An 18,159-nucleotide genomic window follows, 5' to 3' on the forward strand; every position below is an offset into this window, starting at 1 on the left:
ATGTTCTCTATTTGATTTATCAAATTCCTTCAATTACTTATATTTATTCATAATTATCCTAGAAACTATCCTAGCTTCTCCAATCGATCCACACAACTGAAGTCCCTCACCACTCGTACCACTGAGTAAACCTCTTCCATTACTACCCTCGAAATCATTCTGAGGAGCAGTGCCTAAAAGTTCCTACTGGTTTAGTATGATTTTTGTTTATGTAGTGAATGCTCTTTTTCACAAGTATCCAAAATACACTGTTGAGTGCCACTACAATCTTGCCCTGCCACTGTCTAGAACATACAATACACATTTTTATCTACCCATCCTCCTTCTATTATCTTAGATTATCTCCAAATCTTTCCACGTCTACATGTGTGACACCAGGCTATTTCTTTTGAGCTCTCTCATAGTTTTAGCATTGTACAGCACAGAAACTAGTTCTTTGGCCAATAAATTGATGCTGCTCTTTTATCTCCATCTACCCTTTGTATCCTTCTAAACCCTGCCAAGTTAAATACCTGTTTAAATGTCTCCTGAACATAATAGTTAAATTTGACCCCAATACCTCCTCTTGCATTGTGTTCCAGATTTTAAAAATATCCTTTAGATCCCCCTTCAAAACAACTAATATGGGAAAAAGATTTTGACAATCTACCCTATCTATGCTTCTCCTAATCTTACATAATTCTATAGTGTAGCATACAAACAGGACTTACAACTTACTGTGTCTCCACCAATCACAATACCGATTTATTTCCATCTGCCTGCTCATGGTCCATACCTCACTACTCACTATCTGTGCATGTATCAATCTAAACATTACTATCATACTGTATGTTTCCAAGGCTGCCCTGGAAGCATATTCCAGGCACCTACATAGTTTGTGTAAAATAAAACTTGCCTCGTGCTTTTCCTGTACAGCACTGGACAGGCCATTCAGCTCATGATGCTGTGCTGATCTTGATGCCAATTTATATTAAATGTCCTCCTCCAGTTTATCATCCATATCCCTTTATTATCTTCATATTCATGTGTTTACCTAGAAGCCTCAAACTCCACCAAATTGCCTGATCCACTGTGGCACAGCAGCATAGAGGTTAGCACAATGCTTTACGGTACCAGCGACTTGGTTCATTTCCCGCCGCTGTCTGTAAGGAGTTTGTACGTTCTCCCTAAGTTGGCATGGGCTTCCTCAAGGTCTCCAGTTTTCTTCCACAGATCAAAGGCGTATCAGCTGGTAGGCTGATCGGCCATTGTAAATTGTCTGTGGTTCAATCAGGGTTGTTTGGCGGCAGAGCTCCAAGGGCCGGAAGAGCCCATTCCATGCTGTATCTCAATAAACAAGCATTTTCCAGGTACCTCTGGTGTTTGATATTTCTTCCCTAGTACACAGATTTTGACTGTCTACCCAATCTATGCCATTCGTAAATTTAAACCCTCTATCAGGTTCCCCCTGAACCCCCCCAAAGCTCTAAGGACAACACAAGTTTGTCTAACCATTCTTTATAGCTCATACCCTCTAATCCAGGCAGCATGCTGGCAACCTCCTTCTGCACCCTCTCCACATGCATACAATGGGGTGGCCAAAAATGCACCTAATAAGCCAAGTATGGTTTGACTAAAATTTTATATTGATGCAGCATAATTTCCTTATTCTAAAACCCACCACATCAAGAACTCAAGATCCCTTTGCATCTCAATTCTAGTCAGGAGTCTACTATTAACTGTATAATTCCTCCTTTGACTGCCTGAAGTGCAACACCTCACACTTGTCTGGATTAAACTTCATCTGCCACTTCTGTAACTACATCTGCAACAGATCAATACCTCACTATTTTCTTTGATAGTCCTTTACATTGTGTACAGCTCTAACAATCTTGCTAATCCACCCATCTAAATTTCCATCCAAATCTTTGATATAAGAGGTCCTAGCACTGATTCTTGCAAAACACCACCGATCATGGACTTCTAGCCAGATTAACAACCTTCCACTCTTACTCTGACTTCTATGGGCCAGCCAGTTCTTAATCCAAAAATGGTACCTGATGGCTCATACAGACAAGGTTGGTTGAAAGTTCCCATGATGTATTAACCACGACTTTACAATTTCTGCTAGAAGTACTAAGAGGGTCAGAGGGCATCTGTGGAAAGAAAAGTCAGGAGAGACTACAGATACCGGAATCGCAAGTTGTCTCCCCCCAGCGTGAGGTATGTTGCTTATGGAAAGAGAAACAATTAAAGTTCCAGTTTCCAGATGCTCTGACTTTCTTTTTCCACAAATGCTGCCTGAATAATTTCGGCAAACAACAGGAATTCTGCAGATGCTGGAAATTCAAGCAACACACATCAAAGTTTCTGGTGAACGCAGCAGGCCAGGCAGCATCTCTAGGAAGAGGTACAATATCCTTGTAAGCGGAACAAGTGCTACACATGCCCTTACACTTCCTCCCTTACCACCATTCAGGGCCCCAAACAGTCCTTCCAGGTGAGGCGACACTTCACTTGTGAGTCGGCTGGGGTGATATACTGCATCCAGTGTTCCCGATGTGGCCTTCTATATATTGGTAAGACCCGACGTAGACTAGGAGACTGCTTTACTGAACACCTACGCTCTGTCCGCCAGAGAAAGCAGGATCTCCCAGTGGCCACACATTTTAATTCCACATCCCATTCCCATTCTGACATGTCTATCCATGGCCTCCTCTACTGTAAAGATGAAGCCACACTCAGGTTGGAGGAACAACACCTTATATTCCGTCTGGGTAGCCTCCAACCTGATGGCATGAACATCGACTTCTCTAACTTCCGCTAATGCCCCACCTCCCCCTCGTACCCCATCCATTATTTATTTTTATACACACATTCTTTCTCTCACTCTGCTTTTTCTCCCTCTGAATATACCTCTTGCCCATCCTCTGGGTCCCCCCCCCCTTGTCTTTCTTCCCGGACCTCCTGTCCCATGATCCTGTCATATCCCCCTTTGCCAATCACCTGTCCAGCTCTTGGCTCCATCCCTCCCCCTCCTGTCTTCTCCTATCATTTTGGATCTCCCTCTCCCCCTCCAATTTTCAAATCCCTTACTCACTCTTCCTTCAGTTAGTCCTGACGAAGTGTCTCGGCCTGAAACGTCGACTGCACCTCTTCCTAGAGATGCTGCTTGGCCTGCTGCGTTCACCAGCAACTTTGATGTGTGTTGCTTGAATAATTTCCACATTTACTTGAGATTTCCAGCACCTGCGGCTTACTTTGTTTAATCTTCACTCCCGTGGAATGGGTTTGTGCTGTGATCAGGCACTGACATTGCTACTCACATGTGGCCTTGGGTGCTGGTGGCTGGCTCCTTCAGGTACTCCATCTGGGCTCTACGCTGCGTCTGCCGTGCAAAGGGGAAGCCGGAGCAGTCAGTCAGCCTAGCTCCGCTCCCGCATAGCGCCTCGCCGCTTTCCTACTAGAACCCGGAGGAGGAAAAGGACGCCGAGAGCGAGGATGCGAAAGCAATGGCTGCCCGCAGTTGCGCCGCAGCGTGTCCCCGAAGGCCCCCGCCACCCACCCCTACAGCTGGCCACGCCGCGCCTGTCACGACACACTCTGACCGTGGCCTTGGAGATCCCACCAGAGGAGAGTGTGTAACGGGAAAATAGGAGCAGAGTGCGATTATTCGCTCCTTCGAGGCTGCTCCACTATTCTTCAGGATTATGTTTAAGCCACCTCAACGCCATTTTCCTGCAATGGTCCCCTTAATTTACCAGACGCGTTGATTTCTGCTTGAACAAAGTAAACAAATGAGTCTCCATAGAAAACTCCAATGATTCGTCATCTCTGCATGAAGAATTTTCCGTTGCTTAGGTAGTAAATGGCTTACCACTTATTCTAAATTCTTAATGCTGATTGCAGTCTCCTTAACCCGCTCAAACGCACAGCCAGCCTGTCAGAATTTTGTAAGCTTCATTAAGGTTTTCTTTCGCTTCCCTAAACTCCAGAGAATACAGAATAGATACACTCTCACTATTCTTTGTTTTCTAACAACTAATGAGTTAGTTGACAACCATCATGACCAGAGGTAGAGGATAGAGAACTCACTAAATCAAGGCACTGTCACATTCACTATAGAGAGCTGATTCTGAAACATTAAACTTGAAGACAAAGTATATGGGTGTCATTTGGTTAAATCGGAACTGGGAGTACAGATGTACATCAATTTTAGACGAAAACAGTTGAAAATAAAGGAGATATAATATTTACTAAAATCGTCCAAATTCTGATACCTATTAAAATAAAATTCCATAAAACTTGCATATTCAGAGTCACAATGCGGCTTAATGGGGGGTTTCAACTTGTGGGACATTGGAATCAGCATTGGGGAAGGAGGGAGCTGTCCGATGGGATGGGGTCCCTGTGAATCACATAACTAGGGCTGCGGATAGGACCTTAAACTAAATAGTAAGGGTGTGGGTACAACAGCTTGGAAAAGTATGAGTAAAGTAGAAGGGTGAGAGAGTGCAGGAGAGGTTACGGAGATCTCCAGAATAAAGAATAAGACAAAAAGTTTCAAAGAAGATATGAATTTATCCTCAGGCAACATGGAGAGAAAATTGAAAAGGGTAGTAAATACACAAAAGTGTTATATTAGAAAACACACAATATATGTAATAAGGTGGATGATCTTGTAGCACAGTCATAAATTGGCAGGTATGACATTGTGGGCATCACCGAACTGTGATTGAAAGTAGATCATACCTCAGAATTTAACATCCGAAGATACACATCATATCAAAAGGACAGGCAAGTGGCCAGAGGGGTTGGGGTGGATTTGTTGATAAAAAATGAAATCAAATCCTTAGAAAGAAGTGACATGGGATCAGAAGATGTAGAATCTTGTGGGGAAAGTTAAGAAATTGCAAGAGTAAAAGGACCCTGATGGGAGTTATATAGTGGCCTCTGAACGGTGGCCAGGATGTGGAGTACAAATTACAATGGAGATAGAAAAGGCTTGTAAAAGGGTCAATGTCACGATGGACATGAGGGATTTCAATATGCAGGCTGGTGCTGGATCTTAAGAGAAAGAATTTGTAGAATCAATTCAAGTCAAGCTTATTGTCATTTAACTATATACATGTATATAACATATGTAACCAGATAATGTACGTTTGTATATAGAAATGAGACAATGTGTTTTCGAACCAGGGTGTAAACCAAAGTTGTGCACATAACACATGATAACTTATGAAGGTAAGGATAAAAATCTACAGATGAATCACACATAAATAACAAACTAAAGTGCTTTAATATTAAATATTGTAAGATACCAAACAGATGAACCAGTGACACTTTGAATATGATGTAGCAGGGAATTCAAAAAGAAAATGGCCTGGGGGAAAGAGCTGTTTCTCATCCCAACTGTTCTTGTTTTTATGCATCAGAGTCTCCTACCTGATGGTAGAAAGTCAAAGAGGATGCTGGATGGATGGGTGGGATCCTTAATAATGTGTACTCAGTATTCCTGATAAATGTCCCCGATGGATGTTAGGGAGACTCCTGTGACCCCCTCAGCTGTTCTCATAGACCTTTGTAGGGACTTCTGGTTTGATGCTTAGAAATTGCCCAGGACATTGCTTTTAAAGTAGCTTGTGGTCAAGCCCTCTGGGGAAAAGGCAATTCTGGATTGGGTGTTCTTTGATGAACCAGATTTGATTAGGGAGCTTAAGGTAAATGAAAATGTAGGAGGCAGTGATCATAATATATTAAAATTCACCCTGCAATTTGAGAAGGAGAAGCTAAGATTGGGTGTATCAATATGAGTAAAGAGAGCTACAGATGGATAAGAGAGGAGCTAGCCAAAGCTGATTGGAAGGGGAGACTAGTAAGGTTGCCAGTGTGTTCGTCCATCGTCATCATCGATGAGGACCTCAACACCATTTGATGGTGTCGAGACTAGCACATGATTTGGATTTAAGTGAGGGAGAGTTGCGCAGTGTCAGCCTCACTCTCTCTTCCCAATTCCCATCTGGATCCAGTGGCAAGACAGAGTCGAGACGGCCGGAGATGGGACTAGGCGCAGTGGATGACCAGGACGCCTTCTGTGTCTTGTTGTGCTCTACATGTTCCACGACGCTTGCAGACCACCTTCTTGACCGTTGGACCTTCCATTGGTCTCGTCCGCTCAATCCGCCGGAGTCTGTCTTCACATGCTGGGATAGACAACTCCCTATCTCACCGAGGGTTTGAGACCCGTCGGCTACCCTCATCTGGTTTAGCTGGCTTGTCGAAGCCGTTGCCCGGGGTGTGGCCACTGTCGCATGCAAACAGCTATGGAGAGCCATAGGTAAGAGCTGAGTGCCAGGTGGGGACCAAAGGTGGACAAATTGCCTGAAAAGGATATGACATGTTCCCGCACCAGAGGTGCTACCCCTCCCTGACACCCCATACACCCCAAGTAAAGGTTGCCAGTAAAGGAGCAATGGCTGCAGTATCTGGGAGTAACTCGGAGGATGCAGCATCAGTTCATCCCAAAGAAAAAGAGACATTCCAAAGAGAGGGTGAGGCCACAGTGACTGGGAAGGGAAATCAAAGACAGCATAAAAGCAAAAGAGAGGACATACAATATAGCAAGAAGCTAGAGGATTTGGAAGCTTTAAAAAACAACAGCAGAATACAATTTTTTTTTAAAAGAGAAAAGATGAAACATGAAGTCAGTCAGTAATATTAAAGCAGATATCAAATGTTTTTCAGATATGTAAGGAGTGAAAAAGAGACAAGTGGGCATTGGACTGCTGGTAAATGACACTGGAGAGGTAGTCGGCGGGGGGATAAAGAAATGCAAATGAACTGAATAAATATTTTGTGTTAGTCGTCAATGTGGATGACACCGGAAGTATGCAGAAATTCAAGTGTGTCGGGGAGCAGATGTGAGTGCAAAGACTATTACTACAGAGAAGATGCTTGAAAAATTGAAAGGTCTGATGGTAGAGTAGATATGTCACCTGGATGAGATGAACTGTACCCCAGGGTTCTGAAAGAGGTAGTGGAAGATTACTTGAGGCAGTACTATTGATCTTTTAAAACTCACTAGCTTCTGGAATGGTTCCAGAGGTCTGGAAAATTGCAAATTTTACTCCACTCTATAAAAAGGGAGGAAGGAAAATAACAGCTAATTATAGGTCAGTTACCTTGACATCAGTGGTTGGCAAGATGTGAGAGTCCATTATTAAAGATAAAGTTTCAGGGAACTTGTCGGCACAAGATAAAGGAAGTCACCATCAGCAAGGTTTCATTAAAGGGAAATCTTGTCTGACAAATCTGTTGGAATTTTTTGAAGAACCAGCAAGCAAGATAGACAAAGGAGAATCAGTGGATGTTATTCTTTTTTAAATTATGAGGACACACAGTCCTCTTTTATTGTCATTTAGTAATGCATGCATTAAGAGATGATACAATGTTCCTCCAGAATGATATCACAGAAACACAAGACAAACCAAGACTAAAAAAACTGACAAAAACACATAATTATAACATATAGTTACAACAATGCAAAGCAATACTGTAATTTGATAAAGAACAAGCCATGGGCATGGTAAAAAAAAAGTCTCAAAGTCTCTCGAAAGTCCCATCATCTCACGCAGACGGTAGAAGGAAGAAAAACTCTCCCTGCCATGAGCTTCCAGCGCCACAAACTTGCCGATGCAGCACCCTGGAGTATCAGTGGATGTTATTTTCTTAGATTTTCAGAAGGTCATCAACATGGTGGCACATGTGGGGTGGTAAATTAGATAGCAGCCCATAGTGTTATAAGAAAGACACTACCATAGACAGAAGAAGATTAGCTGATCGGCAGAAGGCAAAGAGAGGAAATAAACGGGGCTTTTCTGTTTGGTTGCCGGTGACTAGTGGTGATATGCAGGGTCAATGTTGGGTCTGCTACTTTCCACTTTCTATATTAATGATCTGTATGATGGAACTGATGGCTATATGGCAAGGTGTGTGGATGATACAAAGATAGGTGGAGAGTCAGGTAATGTTCAGGAAGTAGGAAGTCTGCAGAAGGATTTAGACAGATTAGGAGAATGGGGAAAGAAGTGTCAGATGGAATACAATATAGGGAAGTGTGTTGTTATGTACTTTGGTGGAAGGAATTAAGGGATAGGCTATTTTCTGAATGGGGAGTGAATTCAGAAATTGAAGATGCAAAGGGACTTGGGAAGCCCATTGAAAGGTTCCATAAAGGTTATCTTGCAGTTTGAATCGGTAGTGAGGAAGGTATATCCAATGTTAGCATTCATTTCCAGAGAACTAGAATAATGCTGGGTATGTAAAGCCAGAATGTAATGCTGAGGTTTTATAAGGCATCGGTCAAGCTGCATTTGAAGTATTGTGAGCAGATTTGGGCCTCATATCTAAGAAAGGGTGTGCTGGCATTGGGAGGGTCCAGATGAGGTTTGCAAGAATGATTCCGGAATGGAAAGGTTAAAGTATGAGGAGCATTTGATGGAGCTGGAACAGTACTCACTGGAGTTTAGATGAGGGAGGATCTCATTGAATCCTACCAGATATTGAAAGGCCTAGGTAGATAGATAGTACATACTAAGGATACTTCCTATGGTGTGGAAGTCTAGGAACAGAGGGTACAGACTCAGAATAAAAGGACATCCCTTTAGAACAGGGATAAAGAGAAATTTCTTTAGCCAGAGGGTGGTGAATCTGTGAAATTCATTGCTACAGATGGCTGTGGAGGCCAAGTCATTAGGTATATATAAAGCAGAGGTTGATAGGTCTTGATTAGTAAGGCTGTCAAAGGTTATGGGAGAAGGCACACAATGAGGTTGAGAGGAAAAATAAATCAGCCATGATCAAATGGCAGAGCAAATTTGATGGGAGAATGGCCTAATTCTCCTCCTATGTTTTATGGTCCTTCATGTCAGCCTATTTTATTTTCATTAGAAGTTAGGAAAGAAAGTAAATAATTCAGGATAATAGATCTCAGCCATGGTTGTGAATTTTATCAATGTGTTTTATAATGTATTCATTTTTTTAATTAGTTTGCTACAGCAATCTAATTTACACAATTAATTGCAAAGCCTCTAAAAGTGATGGAACTTCTTGATTTATAAACTTTTTATTAAATTATCACCATTTAGTAATCTGACTTTGGGCTACCCTCTAAGTATTTAAGCTGATTTATATCAAGACGTTTAAAATCTTATCATTAAGCGTTCTTCAGATTCACTCTTGGCTGGGAGGGTCTATGTTTGAAGGTTCAGTCAGATAAACTTGTTTGAAATATAAATGACAATGACCTTAGAGGAAAGGCTGGAATTGTCCTCCAAAACCTGAAATAGGTAAACAAGAAATAAACTTTGTGATAAGTACTGCAGTTCAAAAATAGTGCAGAATCTGCACGAAGGATTGTTTGCAATATGTAAGGGAACAGTACATTGATAAAACAGGCCCATGTACTTACTAAAGACAAAACTTTTCACATGTGCTAACATAATTAGAATCAAGTTATTATCTCTGTCTTATAAGACTGAAATTTTGGTTTTGAGATAGCAGTATAGTGCAAAGACATAAAATTATTATAAATTACAAAATAAATAAATACTGCAAAAAAAAGAATAACAATTTCACGTTCAGATTGTTAAGAAATCTGATTGCGGAGGGGAATATACTGTTCTTGAATCATTGAATGAGCTTTGATCATTGTGGCAAGACAACAATGAAGAAGCATGGGACAGGTAGAACAACCAGTATTCCATGTAACAGCAGAGCACGGCCAAGGTGACCAATGAGGAAATGGTGATACAGCTGACCACATGGCCATAACTGTGGGTAATTAAAATAAACATCCATAAATATGCATATTAGTACTGGAGTTAGAGCAGGATCCAATCTAGTCAGGCAACTCAATTAAGTGCCTTAAGGCTAGAATGACTGTTTGCCAAGTTGGAATTGTTTAAATGTATTGAAATCATAATAGTAATTTATAAAATTGTAAAATTTTTGGAAATATCTGTAAAGAGTACAACACACATCTCTACTTTGTTACAAGATTCTACTCAACTATATTGCCTTAATTGCAAAACCGCCCCTCTTTAAGAGACAGAGGGTTTGACATATACTGTTCTATCAGAAAAAACAAAAGAGTGCACTATACTAGTTCCTTGAAGATTGCAGGAGAGATCAATAAGATTGTTAAAATATATATATTTTTTAAATTCTTTTATAAACTGTGCCATATAATGTATAAGCAGGGAGATTATGACAAAATTATATATAACATTAGGTAGATCCTTGCTTGACTACAATGTAAATCTGCCTTCTGTTCCCTCCTATGAATGGTCACCACATTATAAGAATGATGTGATTACAAAAGATAGAATGCAAATGAGATTTACAAAGGTTTACAAAGAAAAATTGTATCTATCGGGAAAGAATGGATAAACTCGAGTTGTTTTCTTTAGAAGCTGAGGGGAGACTTAATTGAGGAGTATAAGGTTTTGAAAGACCTAGATAAATAAACAGAAAGGATCTATTTCCCACAGCAGAGGGCTCTGAAAGAAGGATTAAATAATTGCAGAAGGATTAGAAAATGTAGGCAGATTTCGTTTCACCCAGAGGGTAATAGGGATTGTCTGAAAAGTGATAGAGGCAAAAATTCTCATTAAGCATTGGACTTGTACTTGAAGTACCATGAGCTGAAAGGCTACAAACCTGGTGCAGAAAGTGGAATTAGGTTGAGTAGTTCTTTATTGATCAGCACAAGCAGAATAGGTTGAATGGCCTCCTTTTGTGTCATTTGTTTTCTCTGACTCTTTTATTTCTTTGAATTTAGTATGACCTCTGTATCTAAGGGGAACTGGAAGATTCTAGTTTGTAGCTCCTCAATTTTAACCACAGCTTCCCTCTGCACTCAGTCTGGCCCAATTGATTAAATGTGGCCAGTTCATTCCCTTAACTCCTCTTTAACTTTAATTTCCTCCTCCTGTACCCTGCCAAACCTTTTGTTTATCATAGCTTCTGCAAATTTCTCTTCCACTATTCAGAGCACTTACAGAGACAGGTATGTAAAAAGGGCACGAAGGATCATTGAGGACCTGAGTCACCCCAACCACAAACTGTTCCAGCTGCTACCATTCGGGAAATGTTACCGCAGCATAAAAGCCAGGACCAGCAGGCTCTAGGACAGCTTCTTCCACTAGGCTAACAAACTGATTAATTCATGCTGGTACAAAATTGTATTTCTATGCTATATTGACTGTCCTGTTGTACATACTATTTACTACAAATCACTATAAATTGCACATTGCACATTCAGACAGAGTTGTAACGTAAAGATTTTTACTCCTCGTGTATGTGAAGGATGTAAGAAATAAAGTCAATTGAATTCAATTGTAAACACTCGTGCAGAGTCCTCATTTAGTACTTCACATATGCTTTATTCCTTCACAATCTCATTACTGACTCGAACAAATAACACCGTTTTTTTACTCAATGTGCCTACATATTTAGGTCTCCTTTAAGTTAGGTGCCAATCGATTTTATTTGATTTTTCCACTCCACATTTTACTTTCTTACATCTTCTATAGACTTTTAACATGTAGCCTGTTGTTTTCAAGTATCATGAAGCTGACATCTGTCTTATCTAACATGGTTCTGCTTAATCCTACATTTTATCTCCTTTATCATACTGGGAACTCCACTTTTATTTGCCCTCCCTTTTCTCTTTTCAATGAAAATAGCCAGACTGTAGACAGATCATCTCTTCAACGGTGGACCATTGATCTACTGTATTTCTCCTTGGCTGCTCTTTGACTATTTATCTGGATCAAAGGTTTAGTCAATTTGCTGAAATTGGGTCTGCTCCAATGAGCAATTTTTAAAATTCTGGAACACTCATCATCCTTGCCATTAACCAATCTAAATGATATGATGCTGCAATCAAAATCCTAGAGATCCTCCCCACTCTTATATCCTCCATTTGACCCACAGAAATTCTCAGACCTAGATCCCACAAATATCTTCCCCATTTGGCAGAAAGTACATTAATTTAAATAGTGTTCCCGAACACACATCTTTCTCTGCCTCTTAAATATGACCACAGCCCTTTTTTAATATGGAGATTGTATAAAATATAGGTGTTATTTCCTATTATGATTATTCTATAACCACTCCATGTACTTGTTCCTTTCATATAGAGCGTTGTAGTTCCACTACTTTTCTTAATTCCATTTTTGAACCCCTCAAAGGAATTTTCTTCTCCTAAATGAGTATTTTCACCACTGCTTATCTTTCCTTTACTTTCTTTAATACTTCATAATACAAATATGAACCATCCAAACTATGTTGAGCTAAACTTCCATTCCTACCATTGCCAATGTGTTTTATGTCACTGTTTTCATTTGCGGCTTATCAACCATTTTAAACAAACTGTGCAGATACACAGCTACATTTCAAGAGACTACGACCTCTGTATTGTCTATAATCACATGCAGCTCTACATTATTTCCATGCGAATTCTCTGTACCAATTGTCTATACGCCTTGTTGACATCCAATGCCCAGCTCTCTTCCAGCGTGAACCTTTCCCCTCTGCGCAGAATCAAAAGAAGTTGGACAAGAGCCCCCCACCGTCGAGGGCATCTTCAAAAAGCAGTGCCTCAGGAAGACAGACTCTTGCCAGCTAGGATATGCTCCCTTCTTATTACTACCATTACCGAGGAAGTTCAGAAGCCTGGAGTTGCACACTCAACATTTCAGGAAGAGCTTCTTCCCCTCTGTCATCAGATTTCTGTGCAGTCCATGAACGCTATCTCACTGTTCCTCCTTTGCAGAATTTATTTATCTTACCTTTATGTCTCACACTGTACCACAAAACAGCACATTTCGCAACATATGTTAGTGATAATAATCTGATTCTGATACTGACTCCCAGCTCACCAGTGCAGTGTTTCCAGCTTGGGTAGAAGAGACCTGTAGAACACATCCAATATGTACAGGTCTCTTCTACCAACTAAATATTACAATATACCAAACCCTCTCCTTGTGCACTATGTTTCTACTGATATATTAACCTTTTAAAACTCTCGCCGGCTCATCTGAAAATTACGTTGTCTCATTAAATTCTCCACATCTCCTTGAACTCAGATTGCAGAAATCCACCTTGATTCTCTTTGGAACTGGACCACGAATCTATCCTTCCCCCTCCAGTTCTCGGAACCCTGCACCTTTTCCAGAAGGTTCTGCAGTTTATCCAGGCACTTTAAGATGCTGTCACCTAAAACTAGTTAAAGAGAGCTGTTGTTCCGAAGGACTCCTTTTGTATTAACATCTTTCAACCCAGTTGCTATTGTGAACTGCTCCTTGATATAAAAACCGCACCTCCTGAAACCTGTGATCTGGGTTAAACCCCGCACGAAATCCAGCTTTCCTCAAATTCAGAAACCCACGTTTTGAACATTAGGTTATATATAACATTAGGTAGATCCTTGCTTTCTCACTTCGAGCGATCACCTTTGTGCAAGAATTGTAGGCTAATATTTCACAGCTGTCTCCCCATTCTGATTACAAACTTCCAAAAAGCTTTTGTAAAGTAGATCTACACTTTAAATTACGCTTGTTACTTTTCCGTATATCCCTAAACATAGGAACCATTTTAATCACGAAACAAAATAAACCATTTATTTGTTAACTGCTGATTTATAATCATCGGGTTCTGCCTACAGGACGTAAAACCGCGGGCATCGTTCCAGCCAATTTTCACTCTCGCCGGATTCTCAGCTTCTGATCCGCTTGCGATCCACAATTGTGATCATTCCAGCTGCGTCCAAGTTCACATTGAAAAATCCACATGGCCCAAGTTAAATGAATAAATACTTAGCGTAATTATAATTACTTACGAACAAATAGTTATTAAATATTCTCAGTAAACATTTTCCAATTAGACTAAAAAATACAAAACGTGTTGTTCGTGGCGGTTGGCAGGAAAGTAAACAGTTATTGTTCTCCCCATCTCTGGTTCTACCACCAGACAAAATGCAGATGCTATGTGGAAGTGCTTTGAAATATGAAAAAGACGTTGCCATTAATCGGGTGTCGACGGGCACGAAGTGAACTTCTAATCTAAGTACCTCAGTGTGGACAAAGCGCGTTTCGACAGTGGTTGAATTTTGATCCTTCCGGCCACCAGTTTCAAAACTCCAGCTGCTACGAGCAGAACCTACCAAAGGCGAAGGGGAACCCGCGAAGCAAAATAAACTCAATGACCACCCGGGGTATTTGCCTCCTGAGCCGCTCTCCGTTTTCCAAAGGGGAAGGCTTTTTTGCGCGGCAGGGCGAGTACGGGCACCTGGCGCCGGGCTGCGGTAAGGGCGAGAGTGTGCGCGACGAGTGCGGGTGCGGCCCCGCGTCGGGCGGTGGGCCGGTCCCGCGGGGGGAATGCGGCAGATCGTGTTGTCGGCGCTGGAGCACGGTCGGTGGGAGAGCCGGGGGAGCGGCGCTGCTGGCCTGGCCTGCCCTGCCCGTCGGAGCCACATTGACACGGAGGACAGGCACACTACCATCGCCACCGCCGCTCTTCGGGGTTTGGCTGTGCGGGGCCCGGCGGCACCTTGCAGCGGGGTTTGAGCACCGGAGACACTGCCTTTTTCTTTGCGCAGGTCCCTGTTGTAGAGGATGGTGAATTGATTGTGTGATTCTCCTCAAGTTTGTAGAATAAATGATAGAAGATACAATGACTCTGTTGTCTCTTTTAGGCCGCATCATGCGTTATTTTCTTCTGAGACCGGAAACTTTATTTCTATTGTGCATCAGCTTGGCTCTTTGGAGTTATTTCTTTCACACAGATGAAGTGAAGACCATAGTGAAATCGAGCCAGAATGCGGTGAAAATGATGAAAGGGAAAGTGGTGGAAATCATTCAGAATGATCGGTTCGGGGGGTTGGACGTTCTAGAAGCAGAATTTTCCAAAACCTGGGAATACAAGAGCAACAATGTGGCCGTTTATTCCATCCAAGGCAGGAGAGATCACATGGAGGATCGATTTGAAGTCCTTACTGATCTGGTCAATAAAAGTCATCCTTCTATTTTCGGGATATTTGATGGACACGGAGGAGAGGTGAGTCCCTGTATATTCCCAGAGATGTGTTATTTGAATGGCTCTTCTATCAATGTCAAACAAAACGCTAGAATGATTTAAACTTGGGGAGAACAATATGGTAAAGTATTAGACGCTGATGAGAAAGTGACTTGTTAAAGCGGCATCATCATTGAAGTTAATGCATTCGCGGGATTGTGACATCCCCTCTGCCTTAAGCACTAAGATCACCAGTTGATTTGCCCTTAAAAGTACAGAGGAAAGCGACAATGTTTGCATACGGGATTTGGAGCCGATCATGGTTTGGAAAAATCACGAGATGAGTCTTGTTTAAGATAGTTGTCATTTCATTATGGCAGTGGCGATATATACTTCACATTCGGTTATTATATATGTACCATTGCTTTTTTTGATGCGGTAAGTGTGAAACACACACAGGAGAAAATCTTTTGGACTCGTGCAGTAGTATCTGTGATGCTTCTGTTAGATACATGCGAATTGCTGTGTTGTGAACGTGCGGGCAGTGTGATTAATCGGATGGAAGAAGGTTGTATGTTTAGGAAGAGCACGGGGATTTAGGCATTCGGTTTCACACAAGATTAGAATAGTGTGAATGCACAAGTACACAGAAAAAAAAATGCTGGGATACTTCAGCATAAACACTACAGAATACCGGGTCTATTCTCGAGAGTCATAGAAACAAAAGGCTGCAAGCAAAAAAAAAATGGATTTGTTGGGATGTCAGCTGGCAATGGGGAATACAAATAAAGAAAGCTGTAAATGTAAAAGGGCAAAATGCTGAAAACCTGAAGCAAAAAAGAAACAAGTTGTTGAAAACACTCGCATGTCGTGCAGCGATTGTGCAGAAATAAGGACTTAACTTTTCAGAGGATGACCTTTCATCTCAACCGGGGGAAAGCAGAAATAAGATAAATCGTAAATTACAGAGCAAAGAGGGGGTGGGGTAGTGCGGTGTAGATGGGATGGCGATCAAGAGAGAAAAAATATTACATTCATTGCGCACTATACAGTTTCTGCTACACAAAAACAGATTGGATGGTCTAAATCAAACGTGTTCAATCCACAGGGATGACCCACACCTTTCATCTGGCTGCCCTTAACTCACGAGCCTGCCATCTCTTCTAACCACTCTTTCATAAGTTCAAGTGCTACATTTTCCTGATCCAACATTGAATTCACCAATCTCAGATAATCAACCTGTTCAACCTTAAAATATTAAATCTGCATTCTATTCCTGTCCTCTCCTGGTAATTTCGGAGTTCAATGTTCCCTACACCCCTCTCCCCATACACACACTATGCTTTTCACCACATTTTGCACCTTCAGCTCGCATAAACATCATTTGTCTAATCTAGACTTGCCCTCTTTTGCACTCACTCACTCTCCTCCTTCCCACAAATTTTAACTTGCTTTATTTGTACTATTTCATAGTTTTAGTTAAAGGTCACCGATCTGTTACTCTCTCCGCAAATACTGCCTAAAATGTATTTACAGCATTTTCTCTTTTTTCATATATACGAAAGTATAATGCTATTTTATTAGAAGATGAAGTATGTGTTGAGGCGTTTTAAATTTGTTAGACTGAACAATGAGCAATTCTCTGCAGGCGCTTGCGTGTGTTAAATAGGGCAAAGAGCAGGGAAGTTTTATATTCATAAAGGATTTTTTGTTAGTGATAAAGACCGAGCCATTGTGAACGTTTAAGAATGGTTTAGAAAACTGGTTGAGGGAAATATGAGCTGGTTGGTTCAATCGAAGGGAGGGGGGGAGGAACCTGCAGATACTGGAGATTTGAAATGGACGCAGTAAAAAAGGCCATTCAGCGGGCCTGGCAACTTCTCAGGAGGGAGAAAAAACAGTTGACGTTTGAATTGACTTTATTTCTTACATCCTTCACATACATGAGGAGTAAAAATCTTTACGTTACGTCTCCGGCTAAATGTGCAATGTGCAATTTCGGGTCGATCGTTCATCAGAATTTCTCCGTGTTGCGTTGAGTTTCCCACTTTTCTCAATTTTGTCATGTTCAGATGTTGGTATTCGAATCTGCAAAAAAAAGGTAAATGTTTGAAATGCTTCATAGGATGAACTGCTAATTTGCCTTTTGATGATTGATTTTGTATCACAAGAGCCTATATTGTTGCCTAATAGTTTGACGAACCCGCAGTGGGGTAAAAACGATTGCAAAGCCCTTTTCCCCGTTTAAAAAAAAGACTAATAGTTCACTTCCTATAAAGAAGCACTCCATTATTTTTCTTCGGATCTATTTAGAAAGTTTTTTGGAGTAGAAACAATTTGTCCTGACGAAGGGTCTCGGCCTGAAACGTCGACTGTACCTCTTCCTAAAGATGCTGCCTGGCCTGCTGCATTCACCAGCAACTTTGATGTGTGTTGCTTGTGACAATTTGTGCCTGATGGTAATTTATAGGTCTTCTAACACACGAACTACATTTGTTGAACTGAAATCCAAATGTAATTTCCAAATCAGAAAATGTACGACTGTAAAATGAAATTCTGCATGAAATAATGTTAGATGTTTGCGGTGGATCGAAACTTCGAAACTCACGTTGTCCCTGTGCGCCTGATGTGTCTGTTTAATCAAGACCCTGCGCAGGGTCAATGTGCGCTCGCGGTCGTCCTCCTCACAAAAATAAACACTACGTTGCCATGATTTTGAAGGCTGCTATCTGTGCTGCAGAATGCTTTTATTTGCTTGTGGGCGAAGTAAATAATAATAAAAAAGACTTCTCTGGAATAGCCGGGGTGACCTTTTTCGGTCAGTCTGGGGAATTGTATTTATCGTGTTTTTTTCCCCCCTGTGGGTTTTGTTTCCTGCAGCATTGTTGGTCATCAGTTACGATCGCCTTCTACCGTGACTACTTTAATGGATTCTATTATTGTCTCATTTGAATTTCTGTCTTGAAGTTGAATGATTTTATTTTTAGAGGTTGTAAAACAAATTCCAGAATTCTCGTCAACCTTGAAATAAGCTCGTGTGTTGCCGAGTGAAATGGGAGAACGCGCCTGTCCTGATCTCGACCTTCATGAGTGTTCCACTGT

The 18,159-nt window shown here is 41.3% G+C and overlaps 2 protein-coding genes and 1 long non-coding RNA gene across 4 annotated transcripts in view; 1 reads left to right on the forward strand and 2 right to left on the reverse strand.

The window, feature by feature from the left end:
• nmd3 (NMD3 ribosome export adaptor) overlaps positions 1-3,534 on the reverse strand; it is a 49,266-nt gene extending 45,732 nt beyond the window's left edge. Inside the window, exon 1 of one of the 2 annotated variants that reach the window (XM_072255416.1) lies at positions 3,306-3,534. In XM_072255416.1, coding sequence (XP_072111517.1) covers positions 3,306-3,349 — 44 coding nt within the window. In that variant the 5' untranslated portion in view covers positions 3,350-3,534. The other variant, XM_072255417.1, reaches the window with a different exon arrangement.
• Positions 3,535-7,438: 3,904 nt separating this feature from the next.
• Positions 7,439-17,948, reverse strand: LOC140196357 (uncharacterized). Its single transcript, XR_011885689.1, has 3 exons — positions 17,666-17,948; positions 17,001-17,145; positions 7,439-9,317 (listed from the first exon to the last, which is right to left on the reverse strand). It is a non-coding gene; the product is annotated as an uncharacterized lncRNA (long non-coding RNA).
• The window catches only part of ppm1lb (protein phosphatase, Mg2+/Mn2+ dependent, 1Lb), a 141,820-nt gene continuing 137,845 nt past the window's right edge, over positions 14,185-18,159 (forward strand). The window contains exon 1 of the mRNA XM_072255418.1: positions 14,185-15,099. Coding sequence (XP_072111519.1) covers positions 14,701-15,099 — 399 coding nt within the window. The 5' untranslated portion in view covers positions 14,185-14,700. The remainder of the gene's footprint in view (positions 15,100-18,159) is intronic.

This window comes from Mobula birostris, chromosome 4, assembly GCF_030028105.1.
Source record: "Mobula birostris isolate sMobBir1 chromosome 4, sMobBir1.hap1, whole genome shotgun sequence".
Classification (NCBI taxonomy): Eukaryota; Metazoa; Chordata; class Chondrichthyes; order Myliobatiformes; family Myliobatidae; genus Mobula; species Mobula birostris.